This window comes from Phaseolus vulgaris, chromosome 8 (assembly GCF_051622355.1).
Source record: "Phaseolus vulgaris cultivar YP4 chromosome 8, ASM5162235v1, whole genome shotgun sequence".
In the NCBI taxonomy this organism is placed as follows: domain Eukaryota; kingdom Viridiplantae; phylum Streptophyta; class Magnoliopsida; order Fabales; family Fabaceae; genus Phaseolus; species Phaseolus vulgaris.
The window spans coordinates 20,550,855-20,572,334 of NC_143505.1; the positions used below are offsets into that span (position 1 = coordinate 20,550,855).

Sequence of the window (21,480 nt, forward strand, 5' to 3'; positions counted from 1 at the left end):
GTTCATGTTAATGAAATTCCGGATAATGATGCTGAAGATGTCAATATCGAAAATTAGGGAGATATAGGTGCTTATCTTTTTGTTTATAGCTTCTCGGTTTACTTGACGAGAATGATTTGGTTTTGGAATGTTGATCCATGTATGGATGTTTGCATTCTTAATGTAATCTTTTTTGGAACTGTAGCACATAGAAAGTTTATTAGCTTCTTTTTAATTGGAGTTATTTTGTTTGTTTGTTTAGTAGATATTACGTCATGCCTCTTACTTTCGGCGTATCATTTGAATGTTATCAAAACCCCTCGATTTTCATCCTCTCGGTTGTAAAAGGATCTGTTTCATAATTCTTTCGGTCCTACCCTGTTGGGACTATGCTTTCGGTTATTTTATTAAAATGCTCTAAATGGTATATCTCAAATTCTTAACTATTGTTCTCGGTGTCTATAACCTTGAAATAATAAGATTATTTTTCGGTTTTTATTACCTTGAAGTAGTGATTTTCTTTTGGCTTTTATTATTCAAAAACCATGATTACCTTTCGGTTTTTATTTTACAGTGCCGAAATAGAAGATTTTCCAACCTAAGTGCAATCATTAGCACTAGGGAATTCTTTTGGTTGTAACGTGGATGTATAATGTCAAAGTATATACAATATTTTAATATACTTTATCCGTAGTCTCATTAGTTGATAATTTTAATAGTAACAATTATGGATGAAAGATAAAATTTTAGATAAGCAAATATAATAACCGGCTTTGGACTTTAACTTTTTTTTTATTTTTTGAATTGATTATAGATAGAGCTTATAATAAATTGCTAAGGTTGAAACGTAAATAGGATTGTAATAATTGGACGTTCCGTTCCTTTCGGTTTTTGAGCGAGTTATGAGACATTGTGAGGTATGGATCGAATTGAAAGGCTGGTAAAATTGAAATAAGAACGTTTATCCGGAAGGGATTTCAACTGAATCGAAAGACTGAAAGCATTATGTGACTTTGTCTTGGAGTGAAAGCTTTCAAGACCGAAAGAATTATGTAAATTTCGCCGGGAGGGATTTCACTTGAAGTGAAAGCATCCAAGACTGCGAAGAATTACGTAAATGTTTCGGGAGGGATTTCACCTGAAGTGAAAAACATCCAAGACCGAAAAGAATTACGTAGATATTGTTTCGGGAGGGATTTCACCTGAAGTGAAAAACATCCAAGACCGAAAAGAATTATGTAAATATTGTTTCGGGAGGGATTTCACCTGAAGTGAAAAACATCCAAGACCGAAAAGAGAAGAATGAAAATCCAATAAGATGGTGTCGGTTGGCGATTCTTCTTGATTTAGATGATAAGTATGTACACAAGTTTTTCGTTTACATCAGGTATTTCAACTAAAATAGAACTTTAAATGACTTGCATTCCATGTATTTGGTATTGCTTTTTCTTCCAGAGTTTCTAATCTATAAGCTCCATTGTGTAAATTTTCCATTATTCTGAAAGGTCCTTCCCAATTGGATGCTAACTTTCCATGTCGTGGATCTTTTCGAGCATCAGTTCGCATTCTCCAAACCAAATCCCCTTCCTTGAAATCTCTTAACTTTACTTTTGCATTAAACCTCTTCATTGCTCTTCTTTTTACTGCTGCTTCCTTTATCTTTGCTCGTTCTCTAAGTTCTTCAATAAGATCAAGGTCAGTTCTTAAACATTCATTGTTGATATTCCAATCTTCCATTTGCCTTCGTAATGTTGGTTCAGTAACTTCCACTGGTAACATTGCATCTGTTCCATATGTGATATTGAATGGTGTTTCTCCAGTTGATGTTTGTGGTGTGCACCTGTATGCCCATAATATCTCTGGTAACTTTTCTGCCCATAAACCTTTAGCGCTTCCTAACCTCTTCTTTAACTATCCGAGAATAACTTTGTTTGCAGCTTCAGCTTGTCCATTTGTTTGCGGATGTTCAACTGAAGTGTTTGTTGACTTGATTCCCAAATCTGATACTCTTCTTGCAACTGTCCCACCGAAAGTTGAGAGTCACTCTTGCAAATGACATTTTCGACTCCCATGTCTCGGGCTAATAGTAACCCTGCAACAAGAGCTTCATATTCGGCTTGGTTATTGGATGTTCTGAACTCAAACCTGAGCGCCATTTCTACTTGGAAGTTATCTGGTCCTTCAAGTACTATCCCTGCTCCGCTTCCTCTTTTGCTTGACGCGCCGTCTACATACAACGTCCACTCCTCCGGTTGCGTTGCTGTCGGCATCTGGATAATGAAATCTACAAGTGATTGGGCCTTGATCGGTCCTCTTGGTTCATACTTGATTCCGTATTCTGAAAGCTCCATCGACCACGTCACCATTCGACCTGCAAGTTCTGGTTTTCTCAAAATTTTAGATATTGGATAATCTGTTCTCACAATTATCTGATGATTCTGAAAATATGGCCGAAGACGTCTTGCAGCATATACTAATGTTAGGGCGACTTTTTCAACCTTGGGATATCTGGTTTCGGCGTTTTGAAGGGATCTATTTACAAAATATATCGGTTTCTGCTATGGATTTTCTTGTATTAAAGCTGCTCCTATGGCCTCATTTGAAATTGCCAGGTAAACTATGATAGGTTGGGTTGACACAGGTTTAACTAAGATTGGTGGTTCGGCTATCATGCTTTTGATTTGAGTAAAGGATTGCTCACATCGGTTATTCCACTCAAAGGTTTCAGATTTTTTTAACAAGTTAACTATCGGCTTGGTTCTCTCGGCCAGTATTGGTAAATATCTTGACAATGAGTTCAACTTCCCTATCAGTCTTTGTACCTCCTTCAAATTCTTTGGACTTCCCATTTTCATTATCGCCTCACATTTATCAGGATTTGCTTTGATACCTCTGTTGGTTAACATGAAGCCCAAAATTTTTCCACCTTTCACACCAAAAACACATTTTTCCGGATTAAGACGAATATTGTATTCTCTTATTTGTGCGAACACCTCCTCAAGGTCTCCCAAATGCTTTTCTACTTCCTCTGATTTTACAACCATATCATCCACATATACTTCCATGTTTTTCCCAATTTGATTTTTGAATACTTTATCCATGAGTCTTTGATATGTTGCTCCAGCATTCTTCAAGCCGAAAGGCATGACTTTATAACAATAATTGGCAGTATCTGTGGTAAAAGCTGTTTTTGGAACATCCAGCTCATACATTTGTATTTGGTTATACCCTGAACAGGCATCGAGAAAGCTCATCATTTCTTGTCCAGACGCTCCATCTACCAATCGGTCTATGTTGGGTAATGGATATGTATCTTTCGGACAAGCTTTATTCAAGTCTGTATAATCGGTACACATTCTCCATTTTCCATTCGGTTTTTTGACTAGCACCACATTGGATAACCATGTTGTGTACTGAGCTTCCTTAATGAAACCAGCTTGCATTAACTTCTCGGTTTCTTCAATTGCTGCTTTTCGCCTTTCTTCACCCAACTTTCTTCGTTTTTGAGATATCGATCTCGCTTCTCGACATACCGACAATTTATGACAAATCACCTCTGGATTGATTCCAGGTATATCAGACGGTTTCCAAGCAAACAAGTCTTTGTTGTTGCGTAACAATGTGATAAGTTTATTTAACAATTCTTCGGGCAAACTTCCACTTATGTAAGTGCATTGCTTCTCGTCCCGGCCCAATGCTATAGCTGTTGTCTCTTCTTTTGGTTCCAACCTCTCATCATTCAACCTGGGTCCAAGTCTGCCATCGCCACCATTCTTTCAGTATCTCTATTTGTTTTTAAATTCATCTTTAGACCTGTTGCATAACATTCCCGAGCATCTTTTTGATTGACATATATCGTGGCTATCTCCCCCTTCTCCGTTGGGAATTTCATTGCTAAATGTGGTGTTGAAACTATTGCTCCCAACTTATTCAGAGAAGATTGCCCTAACAACATATTGTATGATGTGGAAGCGTCCACCACCAGGTACCTGATTTTGATCTTTTTTGTCTTACTGCCTCTGCCGAATGTTGTCATTAAATCAACATATCCTTTAGTGCTAACTCTTTCGCCCGAGAAGCCAATAATTTGTTCCCAAAAAGGTACAATATCTTCTTCTCTCAAATGCAATCTTTTGAAAGTATCCCAAAACAGAATATCAACTGAACTCCCTTGATCAACCAAGGTTTTCATGACAACATACTCGGCTATCTCTACTGTTATCACCATAGGATCATCATGATCGGGATCGATTTCTTGAAAGTCTTCATCTGTGAAAAGCATTGGTGGCAAAGTTCTTTTTTTAAAAATGTGATTAATGGTTCTGATACTTCTCCAGTGTTGTTTTCTTCCTGATGAAGATTCTTTGCCAGAGAAACCACCTGAAATTGTATTTATGAATCCTCTGACCGGCCTTCCCAGACTTCGTTCTCTACTTCGTCTAACGGACTGGGTGTTTTGATAAAACCTACCACCTCTTTGTTCTGGCCTCCCATCCCTCCTATCCTCTCTTTTTTCGACTCTTCTATCTTCTCTTCTCTCAAATCCTTCCATTCTTCTTTGTCCTATCTCTCTCCTTTTCAACACTTTTTCAGGACTTAATCTTGTTTTCGCATTTCCTCCTTGGATGAAGCGTTTCAACTGTCCTGCTTGGATCAATTCTTCTATTTTATCTTTCAACCCGATGCACTCTTCTGTATGATGGCCATGATTTTTATGATACTCACACCGCCTGGTATGATCTGCCCTTTCTGGTGTTCTTGCTTTTCTTGGTGGTGGTATTTTTTCTGTTGCCATGGCTTCTTGCAAAACTCTTGCTCTATTGGTATTCAGAGGTGTGTATTGTTGGAATTTTCGGCTTCTGAACTCTTCTCGGGCTCTTTTGACTACCGGTCCGCTTTCTCTTTCCATCCCCCTCCTCTCACCTCCATCGATCCTTACTTGGTTTCGAAACTCTCTTAGCTCTTCCATCTGCATGAATTTTGAAGCTCGCTGCCTTAGTTCATCCAAATTTTGAGCATTGATTCTTAATGATTCCCCTTTCTCTTGTCTTATGTTCACCAAAGCAATTGATGTTAAATGAAGAGGGCGACTAGTTGCAAATTGAGCGCCAAACTTTCCCACCAGTGTATCGAAACAATCAATGCTCAAAGGTGGGAGGCGCGTGAACCAACTCAATGTTGCTCCTTTCAGCGTCGTAGGGAACACTCTACACATAATAGCATCATTCCATGTATACAAGCTTATCTGAGTAGTATATATTGCAATGTGTTCATCAGGGTCTGTGCTTCCATCGTATTTGTCAATTGTCAAATTTTTCCAATTGTCAGGTAATGGAGTATCAACTATAACGTCATAAAACGGATGCTTTCTGGAGGATGCTCCTGAAAAAACCCTAGAGGTTTCAAGCAATCTTCTTTTGGTCTGTGAACTTTCGTTGTGATGAAGTCTTTCATTCATCTGCGCCCTAGGTTGGACAGTTTCAAAGGACGAATTCAGAACTGTCTCTTCCTGTAGTTTTCTCCTCATATGTGCGTTTTCGGCTCTCAACATGCTTAGTTCTTCTTCATTATTCTTTTTTAACATCTCAAATTCTTTTTGTAGTTGTACCAACATTGCCATTGGCATATTAACATTATCTTCCTGTTCTCCACCTTGTTCTCCTCTTTGGTCCATCTTGTCTTTAACCCTTTTCAACTACCTCCCGGCCCCACGGTGGGCGCCAAAATGTTCTTACAACAGGGACCAAGAACACTCGAAATAGGTCAACAAGATTAATTCTTCATGCAAATCCTTCAATCTTGGGCTGGACACTCGGTTTCTCTTCACGACAGGTGCTCTCGGCTTCTCCTCACGGCAGGTGCTCTTGGCTTCTCCTCACGGCAGGTGCTCTCGGCTTTTCCTCACGGCAGGTGCTCTCGGCTTCTCCTCACGACAGGTGGGGGGTACCTGCAAGTCGCTCCGATGCCAAAGTTAGAAGTAGTTAAACGTTCATCAGATAAAATCACTCTTACATTTTTCTTACTCTGAACTCCTATTTATAGGGTTTCTTTAATGGGCTTTCCCCTTTACTTTTGGGCTTTCTTTCTACACCTTTTTTATTATTTATGCACCCCTCTTATAAGTTTTTATCTAATTGGGCTCTTATTTTTATAATAATATTTATATTTTGTTTTATTATTTTATGTGTCTTTTCCGCTTTCGGTCTAAACCTCTCGGTTTTAACCTAACATTTCTTAGTTGTTTACTATATAGTTCTCGGCTTGAACCTCTCGGTTTTAGCCTACCAGTACAAAAATATTATTATCTTTAAATCTTAAATTATTCTATTATAACTAATAATTTAAAGTATATCATTATTTCATATTTTTATCCTTCAAATAATATCATATAAAAATCAGTATTTTAAATTATTTATTCATTTTAATTTAAAATTTAGCAGCTCCAACTTCAAGCAAAGGTTATGATGGTTGGTACCACTATCAAGAAATAAGTTTACATGTAGTGTTCTATGCAAGGATGATATTGTAATTCACAGATTGACAGGTGGATTTAGTTGTAAATTTTTGCAAATATATGTGACAATTTACACAAAGAGAAGGTAAGTGTAACCAAATAACACCATCTTCCAATTTGACCCTTCTTTACTCAATGATCTTTTAATATTTTCTTCTTCATATTAGATCAATTTCATTTTTAAGGTCTTGTTAGCTTTAAAAGAGAAATTAAAAACACAGAAAACCAAGTTGAAAACAAATAGACAATAGATAAAATATAATAAACTTGAAAATTATATAATTTAATTGATTTAATATAAATTAAAGAGATAAAAAAAAACAAATAAAATAAGTGAATAAGTCACTTCATTTTATAAAATTATTTATTTCCTTTTTATCAAATAAGTTACATTAACTTTCTCTCTCCTTATTTCTTTTTTCTTCACTGTACTGAATAAAAGTTTACTCTTGATTTCAGTCATTTCTTTTCTTTCGTCCTTTATTAATAAAGTAAAGGTTCTTATAGTTTAATGTTTTCTATCAATCATTTATTTTCATCCTTTATTAATAAAGTAAATGTTCTTATAGTTTGATGTCTTCTACATACTTACTAAACCAAAAACATATATAAGGTAAAAACACTAATTTATAACTATTTTTAGGGAAAAAATTATAAGTTAAAACTAACTTATATGTAATTTAATAAGAACAATCTTTTATATTAGCTTCTCAAAATTAAAATTTTGATATATATATATATATATATATATATATATATTAGTTTAACTTATACAAAAATTATTTTAATTTATTTTCTTAAAATATATGAAAAAAATTGATCCAATCATGTTGAAAGTCATTAGTATTCACAATCAAGTAACAATTCAAAGAAACATTGGTAAAATAGAAGTAAAAAATTCCGAATGTGTATTGTTTTGATTAAATATCTCATATCTTCCTATTATTAAGAGATCTATAAAAAATGTTTAAAAATATTGAAATATTTTTTAAAATAAAAATGTTATTCCCAAATATAATGTGAGAAAATCATATTTATTTTATCATAAAGAGGTTGCTAAATGTTTCATACTCTAAACATGACAAAGTAAATCAACTTTGTAAATTCTTGAAGCTAAAAAATTATTACAAAATTATTTTATCGTTCACTTGCTAGTACTTCCTCTTCAAGTTCTTTTGTATAACTTGAGTGACGACTAAGACGTTCTTCTTTATTCAACCTGGAAGTTGTTGAAAGGTTATCCAAAGAGTTTGAAAAACGTTGAGTTGGATTTGAAGAGTTTTTTAGAAGATTTGAAGAGCTTCCAATATGGTTTTTGACATTATCATCCTTGATATTATCATCCTTAACAACATTGTTTGTTGTTCTTGATTTTCCACACCCAAAGCAACTAAATATGTTAAGAGCATATTTCTTTTGACGACTCTCACAATTTTGCTTTGGAGAATTAGAGTCTTCATTTCTTCCCTCCATTAGATACCTTTTGTTCAAATTTTGTATGATGAAAATTAAATTGGTCAAATGATACCAATGTTACATAATATGTATAACTTTATGTGAATGTTATAAAGTGAAACATAGAAAAAAAAAAGAATATAGAAATAAATGACTATAAAAGAAAATAATTAATTTTTGTAAATGTAAGAAAAAAATTATTTGTTATTTATTGATTATGATCAATTCACTAAAACAATAAAAAAATTAAAGTTACTAAATTAATTTGGTAATTAAATAATAAGTTATCCTAATTCAAACCAATGAATGTAATTCACATCTTTATTGGTATATATTGTTTCCATGTGAAAGAAAATACATACATACACATAACATGTATATGTTTGGGGGCTTTAGAACTTGGTTCATAGGACCTTTTTGCTTAACAAGAGTGATTTTCTACTAATGAATCTTAAGCGATAAATCTACTTGATTTTTTTTAGCAAAAATTAATTTTTGTCTAGTCACTCTTGCATTAGATAAGAAATTCATAACTCAAAGACTTTCACTCGACAAATTTTAACTTGCATAACACATACATTTCTACAAAATCACAATCATTTGCGATTTTGCTTCCCCGTAGTCATCCATGGCCTCCCAACCAGTTCTAAACATACCAAAAGACTCCACGACACTTCTATTACAAAACCCAACCATTAATCACTTTTAACAAATTGTCAACCACTTAGTCATATAAAAATCCACTAAAATACTCATTTAGGCGAAAGAAAAGGGAGAAAATAAAAGATATACAAACACAAGTAACAAGGTTAGGAAAAAGAAAATGGAACACTCATACCTCAAGGATGATACAAATTTAAGCTTTGGGCTTAAAGATCTTAGTTCCTCTTCACACCTTTTCTCTTCTCTCTCTTTATTTTTTTTTTACCCTAACTTTTCCTTCTCTTTCTCCCTTAAAGGTATGCATGTATAAAAAAGTGTTTGTGGGCCTGAACTCATTTTGGGCCTTAACCCACCTGTCTATCTAATCTTACTGATGAGGCCTAATACTACGTTTGAGCGAGGAATTTCAAAATTTTAAAGAATATGAAATATTAAAAAATAGATTTGCGTTACTTTAAATTTCCTATTTTTTTAAAAATGTTTTTTTAAATGAATCATTTCAAATTTCTTAAATTTCAAATTCTTATTTTGGATAAGGGAATTTAATTTGTATTATAATCAATATAAATATATATATATATATATATATATAAATAAAGAGATATTAAATTATGTTTATGTAACCTACATGAAATTTTACACCATAATAAATTTAAATAATACAACTAATTTGTCAATCTAATATTTGAATCAATAATTTTTATGTCAAATTTTGTATATACAATTAATGTAAAATGAACTTTTAATCTAACGATGCATTTTGAAAAAAAATAATGATTCAATTAAAAATTATTTTTTACCCTATGTACAAGATGTTGATCTTGGCATAATTGGTTTTAGATGGGGACAATTGAATGAAGTCCTTAGAATTTTATTGTAGAAAGATAGACTCAACCATCTAACAAACAAGCAAAACAAAAATGACACAACACAAATTTCTTTTATACTAGTTCACTGAAACTCACAAGCTACGTCTAGTTTTCCTTTAAGGAAACTTCTTAAGAGGTTTCGTGAATCATATTAATTATTACAATGAGTACACAAACTAGTCCTACTTACAATGGGTACACAAATAACTCCTGGTTATGTTGTCTTGATCTCCCCATGAGACTAAGACCTCATAAAATAACAAAATAAGTAACTCTCAAAGAAAGGGCAGTTTAAACTCATGGGGTAATTTCTCATAGTGAAGAATTACACAAGTTTTTGCTCACTCACAAAGAATACTTAAAATCTAATAACCATTGGAAGGTTGTATAACACTTGTATTTTCTTGTTGTGTATCTTGTGTTTTTTGTCTTGATCTTGATGACTTTTTATAGGTCTTCAAAGATGATTGTTACTTCAACAAAAGGTTAACATCAGATAACATTATCAACTTCGTTGATCTTGCATTGTATTTCCTGAAATTCGTTGATTGAAACCTTGATATGGAAGGTCTTGATCTGAATGAGCTTATGTCTTCTCTTTGAAAAAAAATCAAACACATAACAAACGTAACAATGATAATATTTAAATGTTAGATTAAAAGTACTATAGTTTCTAATATGAATGTTGTAAATATATATTCTTTCTATATGAAAACTCTTTCCAGTTATGCTTCTTACAATGTATATGCGTGATTATTATTTCTGAAGATAAATTCCAATGAATGTATCAAAACTTTTTGTGATTACGACTTTGATTACACACTTTGATTTTAAACAATATACGATTAACATGAATATAGCTTCTGCTAAATCGTCTGATGCTTTAAGAAGGATAAACGAACTAAAGATTGTGCCTTATGTGCTTCATCTTATGTAATTTGCTTCATTTTACACTGATGCACTTTGTCTAATGTGTTTTTCTTTGTCTAAAGCACTTTGGTTCATTTGACTCTGATGCACTTCATAAAGAGATCAAGCAAATTGCACTTAGTGAGAAGAATAAACAATCTAAAAAGCTAAAGCTTGCATAAACACACATTAGAAGGTTCATATGAGATATCATGCATATATAAGTTAGTTTGTTTGAGTGTTTATTTTCATCATCAAAACTCTTTTGGAAGAGGCTACAAATACATTGAGATAAAACCATTTATGGTCTCAAAAATCTCCTATTTTTTATGATGACGATGACTTGGACAAACACAAACAAAATGTCAAAGAAAATAATGAATATTAGAGATTATGCACAACTATAGATGAATATTCATTTATATATTGTGTTTAGTGCATGACAAATAACAAGTCATTACCAATATTTGTTGGACTTAAAAACAATGTTAAGCTTCAAGAGAAGTTATTTTGATGATGATGTTCGAAGATGTTGATGTTTATTTTATCAACCAAAGATGTTAATGATATTGAGTGTTGTAGCTTTCATTGCACGTGTTTGAGAGTATTTCACAAAAGGTATTTACAAGATACTCAATTAAGCACACAACCTATATTAAAATTAATAAAAATAAAATTTATTTTTTAAAGTTAAAAATATTTAAAAAGGGTTTTATGACTATGTTAATTGATTAAGATTTTAAGTAATCAAATAAATTATTCTTGAGATGTTTCAGGAAAAGATAAACAATTATCTATTTTGTTAACCAATTTAAATAGAAAGTGAAATAATGTGTTTTGAAAATGTTCTCATATATTAACTTATTAAATTCTTGTGATTAAATTTGTTTTCTAAACTAAATATAAAGTTGAAATAATCAATGACACATGTTATAATCAATTAAAACAAAATGTATTTTAACTTATTTTCAAATTTCACTAAGAATAATTGATTATCAACTTAAGATAATCAACATCTAAATAAATTTTTTATCAATGTTTTTGAACTTTATAAATAGAACATTGGTCTCATTCTTTTACACGTCTAATACTACTTTGAAAAGTGAATTCATTAAGATCAATTGAGTTATTTTCAATTGTCAAAGAGTGCTTTCAAGATTATAAATTCAAAAGGTTGTACTATATTACTATGTTGTGAAATTGTTGGTACATTCTTTCTTTTTCTGAGTTGTTAGAGTGTTTCTAGTTGATACCTCTTGTGTGATTAATAATTGATTGAGTTAGTATCCTCTTGGAGTGTTCTAAGGGTAGAACATTGTTAGGAAAAGGGAATGGTTATATTAAACCAAAAGGGGGTGAATTGGTTTTCAAATCTTTTTCACAAAAATCTCCTTTCTTGAAATTCTTTTAAAACTTCTTTAAGAGTAAATACAATTATAAGTGGAAGCAAGATTGATACAAGAATTGGTTGCAACACAAATATAAAGAGAAAGAAAAAGAAAGATTGCATAAGATTTTTTATACTAGTTCATATCGACAAGATCCTACATTCAGTCTTAACAATTCAACTTGAGAATTGTTGGTTCAACTAACTTTCAAAGTTAATACAAACAAGAATTAGCTCCTAAAATACTTCAAGAGGATATACACACCAAATGTTATCAACTTCTATTGATCATAAAGATGATATATGTCTATCAACTCTTGACCCATTTCAAAAGGATCTTAGGCTTTATAAACTTTTTCTCACCTAAGAGGATATATGCCTTATCACCTCTTGTTCACCAATAATAACAACACTAAAACACTTCTAACAAGAACAACAATTACAAAGTAATACCGAAACAACCTTGCAAAAACAAGAAAGAGTTTACTAAAGTATATTCATAGTAAAAGATTATACAAGATTCAACAATATAGCCTTTGGAAAACTTAGATTATATTACTTTCAAATTGTATATCAATCCTCTTAAAATATGTATCAAAACATTGAGCCAAGTGCCTTATTTTAAAACTGAACCTGAGGCCTTTAATAAATTATTTTAATATATAATTGATTAATTTATGTCAACATGTTGAAAACAACTTATGTTTTAATTGATTAAGTGAAGTGTTAATCTGTTAAACTAGTTCAACAATTAATACTAGAGTGTATTTAATCGATTATTAAATGATAAAATAGATTATTTCACTGATAACTCTGGAAGCCTTGAAATAGTTCTTTGCTTTGATCAATTATTACTGAGATAATCAATTATCTTGTTCCAATCCTCACCAAGAACAATTTAATCAATTAAATTAAAATATAATCAATTATTTTGATTTCAAAACCTTTTGTTCTATTTTCAAATACCATTTTAACTCATTTTATCTTGGATGTATGTTGATCTTATGAATACCTTTGTGTGAGAGATTCAGAAAACAATTACATAAAGAGCTTAAACATTCTAGACTCTTTTACAACATCTTCATGTTCATTCTTCATCATCAAAACATCATCTTTTTGGGGCTTGAGCATCTTCAAGTCTAACAAATTTCCACTTTTTTTTATGATGAACCATACTTCATGCATGATCTTCTCTTGATGTTGGAGATGAAACAAGTTTGCAACTTTCAAAAGAGTATTCTCTTCACTCAAAGCTCAAAGACATAACAATGAACACCCCTTTTTATGTGCTCCCCCTTGGACCAAGCCCCCTGTTTAAAATACAAGGAAGATAAACACAAACAAAGGTACCAAGATATTAGGAGACTAATGAAATAACAACACATATCAATTCATTATCCCCCTTGTGGCATTATCAGAAAGAATATGTAAAAGATTATACAAACTAGCATGTGCTAAAAGAATGAAAAAATTCACTCAAGAACGATTATAATTGATTTTCTCCAGAAAAAAACACCTATATAATAATCGATTAAACATTTTAGTAATCGATTAATTGCATCAGAACATAGAAATATTTTAGTACTTTTAATTTATTATGATGTAACAATCATTATTTTATACCTCTAATCATTCATCTTCTAGTTTTAATAGATTAAAACACGAAATAATATATAAATTGTTGTCAATATAGATTACGAAAAAAAAAAAGAAAAATCCATACAATCATGAAACTGAAATTTTACTCAATCTCATATATACATCCATGATTCAAGTAATGTACATGGTTAAAAAACTTGATGTAAGCCATTATTGATAATATCTTCAATTTTATAATACCAAGTTATTCAAAGTGTTACAAAACCATGATGTGTAAAATATAAAATCAAAGCAGTGGATTATAATAATATCACATGTAAAGAGTTAGTTCATCAAAACAAATTTTTCAACATAGAACATCATTTGATTAAATAATATGTAAACATAATTATACATGTCTTGAAAAAAATTGGCAAAGAAACAACATGGTTAACGTTTACATCATGTTAACATGCTCCAATTGAAGATCTTATAAAATTCAAATACTAAACTTATAATCCTAAATATGGTTCAGACATAAGAGATGTCTTAAGAAATTGCATCATCGATCTACATTATTTTTTTTAATAGAGATAACATTAACCAAAGAAAAACAATAAGCACGTAAGAAACCAACTTTTTGTTGTTTAGTTTAATAGGTTTTTTTTAGTCCTAATATTTATCACAATTAGTTAACGTGTTTCCTCAATTTTTTTGTTCTCAATATAGTCCTTATTTTTTTTAAAGAACTCATTATGATCCTTTTTGTTAATGTCGTTACAATGACTTAACAAGAGAGCGAAACATGACACATATGTGACATTTTAAGCTTAGGTGGATATTGTGTAACCTTTGTAGTTACCTCCACAATCAACACCACCACAAATCTTCAACAACACACTAACACCTCCATAAGCCAAAACACACCATGCATTGTCTGAATTTTCAGTCAACTTCACCAAACACCTCGCAACCGCAACCTTTCCCAAATCACTCCCACAATCCAAAACCTTAAACAAAGGAGCAATCACCTCACCCCAACCAAAACCCCTTTGTAAGAATCAAACCAAACAACCACAAAAACCACCTTAGCACTCTCCTCTTGGATTTCCACCTCACGGAACCCAAAAACCCCACCAACAAATGGACCACGTTACCCACGTCAACAGTCACCTTCACATACTTTTTCTCCTCCAACATAAACTCTAGAAGGTTCCGCAACGGCTATTATTTCATCCCCAAATCTCCAATCTTCATCCTTGTCGTTAAGTCCCACACGTAAAACCTCACATCCTCTTTTTAAGCACTAATACTTGGCATTGACACAACAAGTGTGAACCCATTTGTTAAAATTCTGGTTTTGAATATCTTAGAAAGCTTCCTTGTTGCACATCAAGTTTCACAAATGCTAGGTCCAAATCGCTTTGCATCAGAAGCTTCCTACTATAGTAAACATATATTGTGGCACTCTGATGTGGTCGCCGCCACCACTGCCACCAGCTGCAAAAGCGACGGACTCTCACTAAAGTCATAGTTCTCGGCGACTAAACCACCGTGCAACTCCTCCAACTTGTTACAAATGCATTGTCATTTTCCAACGAAGATACATGTTAAGTGCAAGAAAGAGAGCACAACAAGAATGAGCTCCACCTCTCATTAAAGACTCGAAGCTCCTGCGAATTCTTCTTCTACACATCGTTAATCCTCAGTGGCTATTGAGAAATCCCATTTTTCTGAAGGAATATTTTGATAAAATACGTTACAAGTTCGGACTCTAAGTAACAATCTTATGTTATCAAACCAAAGATAAAGAAAGAGAGAAATTTTCATTATGATATTGTTTCTAGATACCTATGCTTATCCTTATATTGTAGTTGATATATAATGGGTCAAATTGAACTCTAGTATTGTATTGATAAAAATACCCTTCCAAAGTTTCGTTTATTTAGTATTAATGTGCAATTGTGACATTGAAGCTAGCATAATGTTTGGGAAGTTAGAAGTGTGTTAAAGGGAGACCAGAGAGGCCTAAAAAGGTTGAGTCTAGGAATGTGTATTTAGATGGAATCATGCAGGTTATAGTTCATGTTTCTAGACATAGTTTAGTTTTGTCCTAAGAAAAAGAGAAGAAGAATATAAGTAGAAGAAGGGAATAATGTAACATAATTACATAAAATAGACAAACATGACACTGTACATTGTTTTAAATATACATCTAGCAAATTATTACCTTTTTAACAATGTCAACGTCAATCTAACAAACAGAACCATATTAAGTCATTTTAACAAAAATAAAAACTACATTGAGAATAAAAAAAATTAAAAGACTACATTAAATAATGGATAAATATTAAGAGTAAAAACTGATTAAACCTAATTGTTTAAGAAAAATTAATTTTTTCAATCTCATTCTTACGAGAATAAAGTTCACAATTAATATATTTAATCTCAATAAAGAAACACATGTTACCTTCATTGGGTATAATATATTAACAACCTAATTTTTTATACAATCACTTTAAACTCCTAATATTATTATATTAATATTTTTTATCAAATAATTATAAATTTATTTTTTATTATATATATTTATTTATAAACCTATCGCATAAAAAAATTATATACAATTTCAAAAAGTTGTGAAATTATGTTTTAACTGCGAGCATTTATATGAATATGTACTAAAAGAAAGAATAAATTATCTGAACTGAGGCTTTCTTAATGTCTCTGCACCGAACAAAGTAGTTGTAGACTGGTAGTTTCAAAATGTGGGAATCTTGAAAAAAATAAGTAAATGTTTTCATTTTACTGAAAGAAAAAGTTTGACATGTCACGAACATAAGACATCACAGTCACTCACACGGCGGTGCTGTTGAAACGCTTGACTCAATTCTTTTTTTCTTTTCTTTTTCTTTTTCTTTGACACACCTTTCTTAATGTACCAAACCCATTTTTGGAGCCTTCGCATTCTCAGATCAAACCCTCTACACTAACAAATCTCTCTCTAAAGGGTTTAAAGACGTCTCCTTTCCAAATGTTGTCTCTTTCTACTTCAACCATCGCTGGTGGAATTTTGAGCCTTTTCCCTCGAAATTAATGCATGTAAGACTCGAGCTTTGATGCTGCATATCAGTTTTTCGTTTGCACATTCATGTGGGTCATTGTGTGCTTGTCTCAGTTTCAGCAAAGGGATAAAAGGGTCTGGGTGAGTGTGGCTTGAGGAATGCCTTTCCTTCAATTCAGTTCAAGGGTAGCCTTGTGTTCTTTTCATATTGGAGCATGAATTTGCTTGTGGGGTGGATTTTAATTTTCAAACCATAAGTGATAGCACTCTATTTGGCAAAAAGTAAGGATTTTTGCAATTACAGTGAAGTGGGGGGCATTTGTTTTAGTTGAGGGAGCAAAGGATGATTCAGCTGTTGTTCTTGGTGATTTTTGCTGAGGGGGTTCTGGCATTTCTTTTGTTGGTGAAGATAGGACCTTTGAGAGATCTTGTGATCAAAAGCCTGGATCAGTTGAAGATGGGGAAGGGTCCAGCTACAGTCAAAACTATTGCTGGTACCATGTCTGTGATTCTCCTTTCAAGTCTCATGAGTATTGTCAAGATCCAGAACAAAGGTGCTAAACTAGGCACGATGTCGCCCATGGATCAAGTTCTGTGGAGAACTCACTTGCTGGAGGCTTCCCTTATGGGTGCGTTCATGTTCCTTTCATCTGGGTTATTTGCATCCTTGTTGACTGGTTTAGTGCTTATTATACACTTCATGATTTTTTCGTAGTTTTAAGGCTCCAAGTGTTGATGTGCATTTTTTTGCTTGACCCTTCTTTAGTAGGATCTTAGTTGTATGAAATCTTAAATTGGTTAGTGTTTGATGCGTTGTTCTGCTTACCATTTTTGTCAGTTCTAAACTAAAAGGATTATTGTTAATGCACTTGCTAGTTCCCGAAAGAAAGGTTTTAAATCATGGTTGTACTGTGCTGATGGTAGTGTTGCAGTTGTTGTAAGGTTGACGTGGTGATACCATAATCACATATGGTTATGTGGACGATTGGTGATTCAAAAACCTTTCATGAAAGACGATGAAATAATTTGTTAGGGTGTGTTACAGGCTGTGGTTTTCTTTTCGTAGTTCTTCTCATGCAATGATAACACGTTTATAGATAGTAGAAGAACATTCTTCCCACACATGGTTTTTTAGCTTGGTGGTATCTTTCTCTAAACAATGTGTCATGTTCACAAATAAATAAATGGTCGAATTTAGTAATATCTCTGTATAACTGTTTGATCGAGGCCTCTGAAAATTATTTGTTGTTACTCTGTTATTGAACTTGTTCTAGAAAATATATCCATAATATCTTCAATTTGAAAAGATTCTGAGAAGGAATAATGTTTATTATTAAGTTGCTATTAGAAAATTGACTCCTAAAAGGATGCTTTTGGCTACAGGAGTATGGAATTGCATCACGAGAATATAAATCGAGAGTTGTTGGGGGGGAAGGGTTAGAAGAGGATAGTCCTGGGACAGTGTTCTCTGTGTTCTTCATTATTAAATCAAGATTACTGTTTTTGTTTCCTAAATAATATATGTTTGTATAAGCATGACTCCAGAGTTTTAGATATTTTCCTTAACTTCTTTGTTATTGAGCTTTCTCCCATGGTAACTTTGTACTACTGAATATTAATATCACAAACTTAAAATTAATATTGCTCTAATATAACATTAGAATATGAAAGCTCACTTTTAAAAGCAATGATGTTATAAACTAATTGCAGAAACTTTCTCATACTATTTTTCTAAATTCTTATTTTAACTTGTACATGAACTAATTTTAGCTTATGAAAAAGTTTATTTCATTTTTTTTTCTTATTTTTCTCTCCTAGAAGTGTCTATGGAGAAGTTACTCCAACTATGCTCAAAACCAATATGGGACATACACTACTCCATCAATCTTGTCAATTTGTAAAGAGCAATGGAACCCATTTCAGAGTTCAGAGGTTAGGTCCAACTTTTTTGATCCATCATAAAAGAAAATTCATTTTTGGACTGACCCGAACGTATGGTGGGCTAGGTTGGTCCACGGGTTTGGGCCTGTTTTGACGGCACACCTCAATACCAAGTTCCTATCAGTTTGAGAGAAGAAATAATGAAATGGGAATAGAGCTATTTGATGTAGTTACAAGTACTTTGGAGTTAGTTACCATGTCAGCACATGTAGTTAACAATAAGAGAAGTGGGGGCTTGAGAAAATATATGTTGGGAGGATACTGGTCCCTCAAAGAACCATAGTTATTCATTTTGTAATATCTTACATTTTGGAGATATGCATTGTTCAGTCTTTCTTCTTTCTGTAAACCTCATCTTTCTTAAGTTTCTGATCCAGTTTCTATAGATACGCCTGAGCCAACACCCACTTCCACAATTTAGAGTAGGAGATCCCCCAGGGTAAGATGACGACACTTTACTCTGGCATCCAAACCTACTCTGAAACAATTATCAGCTTCTTCAAACCAAGAACTTAGTGTTGATGGTAATGAGGGAGAAACTTCGAGGGTCCACTATCTTCTGACTGAGACAAGCCAACTTCCAATAAGATAACTGCTCTGATGCCCGTGTCTGGTGCTTCACTACCAAACTGGTTTGTTCATCTCCATCTGTACAAAAGGCAGTCATTCAAAAATTTAGAATCAAGAAATTTTTTTAAATAGTGAATAAAGCAAGATTTAGATGGACCCTGTCTTTATCTATCCACTGAAATACCTATATATATATGAAAAGAAATCTGTTTGAGAATCGATCTAGAATATCCTCTATCTGGTTAGGTAATATCCCTACGAGTGACTATAGCAAATGCAATGATATTATTAAAATAAATATTTGTCTTAAACTTATAGAAAAGTCAACTTAAAATTAAAATAAAATATTAAAAAGTAACATCTATTATTAGAGAAAAGGTGAAAAGTATGCAATATGTGTGTGTGACTGGTGTCTTGGTGTGCTACATTTTGGACATTAGTTGTCAGACATGTTGTGTCTGATCTGCCCTGATAAACTTAGAACGAAAGAAGATGAACTCAGAAGTCCAGAACATAACTCAGGAAGGACTCAATTGGTCAAAGAGGAACCCAGATGACCTCAGAACCAGAAAAAGAAGTCAAAATGAAGAGAGTGAAATGAAGACAGACCAAGTTTACCTGAATCTTGAAGAGAGAAGATTAATTGAAAAGGAGGCAGAAAATAAAAGGCCAAATGAAGCAAATAAATGTGGATCAGATGTTTTATAAATAATAAAAAAAAAGGTTTCAAGAAGCACATTAAGATTTTTGCGCTTTTTGGTGATCTTACTTGATAGATCCTTTGATCCCACAGTTCCCACAAAAAAATGAGCTGCAACTTGGAATTGCTATTGCTCAGCCTTTCGAAAATCATAAAATCGTGCTACCTTACTTAAGATCATGATTTTGACTACCCTGATGGTAGTATTAAGAACAGCGTAGTAAGCAGTGTATAGAGTTGACGAAGCTGATATGGACTTTGATTGAATATGAAACATCATTTTATGATATAACACATTTCATGTTTCACAGTCATCTGGTTGAAGAAATATCTATGCAGTTCAAAACATAATTAGGAAGATGTAATGAATTTCAATAAATGCTTCTTAGTGTTTGTTTGCTGGGGGCATGATAACAAATACTATTATATGGCATTTCATCTACTGGCCTTTGTATTGTGTTTTTAGTTAGAGTTGTTTGTAGAAATTTCAGAACTTTAGATTAGGTATTTTTTTTCAGTCATGTGTCATACTTGTAGAATTTGACATAACTAAGGTTAAGGTTGTGACACTTGTAGAATTTGAAGTATTGGAAGTATCCGCATATTCTCTAGTGATGTTTTATTTACTTATTTTTTGGTAGAGATGTGCTGTTGTATGTGTTTTATTCAGCAAGTTTAGTCTGCAATTAAGTGCATAAGAAGATCTATGTCTATCCAATCTTGTCTTTTCTTCTAGACCTTCTTCACTTTGAATGCTCCGAGGACACTGGACACCAATTTTCTTGAGTTCTTTTAGGGCCAACTTAGTTTAAGGAAATGTTTTTTGGTTTCATTAATAATTAAACACATCTCAACAGAAATAAAGTGACATTTTTGTTGTTATTTGTAAAAATAGAAAATGGGACAAAAACAGTTTGACACAAACATTACCATACATCTTAAACTTGTCTTAAATGAATTATTCTGGTCTTGCAGGTTTTGCATTATTCCTTGGATTCCTTATTGATCGAATCCACCATTATCTTCAAAAACTTGTCAATTTAAGGAGTAGTACAAGAGCTTCAAACGAAGATTTGGAAAACCTTAGAAAGGAAACTGTCCAACTTAAAGGAAAGGGTGAGAAAGCTTCCAAGGAGATAAAACAGCTGAAGGAAGAGCTTTCACGTGTGTCCGAAAGTTTGAAAAACATAAAATTGGAATCTGAAGAGAAGGACAAGAAAGTTGAGACTGCTGAAGCACATGTTGCTTCCCTCCAAAAGCAAGCTGCAGATCTACTACTTGAATATGACAGACTCTTAGAAGAAAATCAAAATCTTCAGGCTCAAACACTGAGGCATAACAGTTGAGGAATGGCTTAGATGCATTGATAAACAAATTTTTGGGTGAGCTTTCATCTGGGTCATCCCTGGCTAGGCTGCAAAATCTTTATTTTGGAAAAAAAAAATTCTTTTGGTCCTTTTTGAAAATGCAACATTAACCAAAAGAGTACTGTGCTAAGTTTTGCAGTTCGTTATCGATTTAGTTATTTAGATCGTTGCGTAACAAATGCACCATCTAGTTTCTCTTTTTGTTTTAACCCCGTCCTTTCATTGTTTGATGGATATATTTCAGTTGAAGTATATTCGCAAGAATTAGAGAGGGTTTGTTGAATTTCAACACTATAATTGTGCCTTCAAGTGCGTCTTGCCTTACCATTTTATGCAAAAAATTCTTGAGGTCAGAAATTCGTAAAGTACATTTGATAGTTGTTTGGACCGACTTGAGATAATATTACTAAGATGAATTACTAACTAAGTTGATTTTATTCTTAAAAGACGGTTTTGTAAGATAAGAGAGAGGAAGGTTTATTTA

At 32.6% G+C, this 21,480-nt stretch overlaps 2 protein-coding genes across 3 annotated transcripts; one reads left to right on the forward strand and one right to left on the reverse strand.

The window, feature by feature from the left end:
• Positions 1–3,718: 3,718 nt before the first annotated feature.
• LOC150025503 (uncharacterized) lies at positions 3,719–5,653 on the reverse strand. The gene has a single exon (XM_090294068.1). It carries the CDS (start codon positions 5,651–5,653, stop codon positions 3,719–3,721), a length of 1,935 nt encoding a protein of 644 aa, XP_090150194.1.
• A 10,469-nt stretch (positions 5,654–16,122) lies between these two features.
• LOC137826318 (uncharacterized) lies at positions 16,123–21,373 on the forward strand. Of its 2 annotated transcripts, XM_068632246.2 has the most exons (3): positions 16,171–16,456; positions 16,533–17,047; positions 20,605–21,373. In XM_068632246.2, the coding sequence occupies exons 2-3, from the start codon at positions 16,762–16,764 to the stop codon at positions 20,973–20,975; spliced, it is 657 nt and encodes a 218-aa protein (XP_068488347.2). In that variant the 5' UTR covers positions 16,171–16,456; positions 16,533–16,761; the 3' UTR covers positions 20,976–21,373. The 2 variants fall into 2 exon arrangements, with proteins under 2 accessions (XP_068488346.2, XP_068488347.2); XM_068632245.2 differs by having other exon boundaries at positions 16,123–17,047.
• The last annotated feature ends 107 nt before the right edge of the window (positions 21,374–21,480 follow it).

Bases quoted from the DNA above. Each gene is read 5' to 3' on its own strand.
- LOC137826318 (XM_068632245.2), top strand. From the start codon at position 16,762: ATGATTCAGCTGTTGTTCTTGGTGATTTTTGCTGAGGGGGTTCTGGCA. The intron at 17,048-20,604 runs GTGCGTTCATGT...CTGGTCTTGCAG, and splicing joins GCTGGAGGCTTCCCTTATGG to GTTTTGCATTATTCCTTGGA.
- LOC150025503 (XM_090294068.1), bottom strand. From the start codon at position 5,653: ATGGACCAAAGAGGAGAACAAGGTGGAGAACAGGAAGATAATGTTAAT.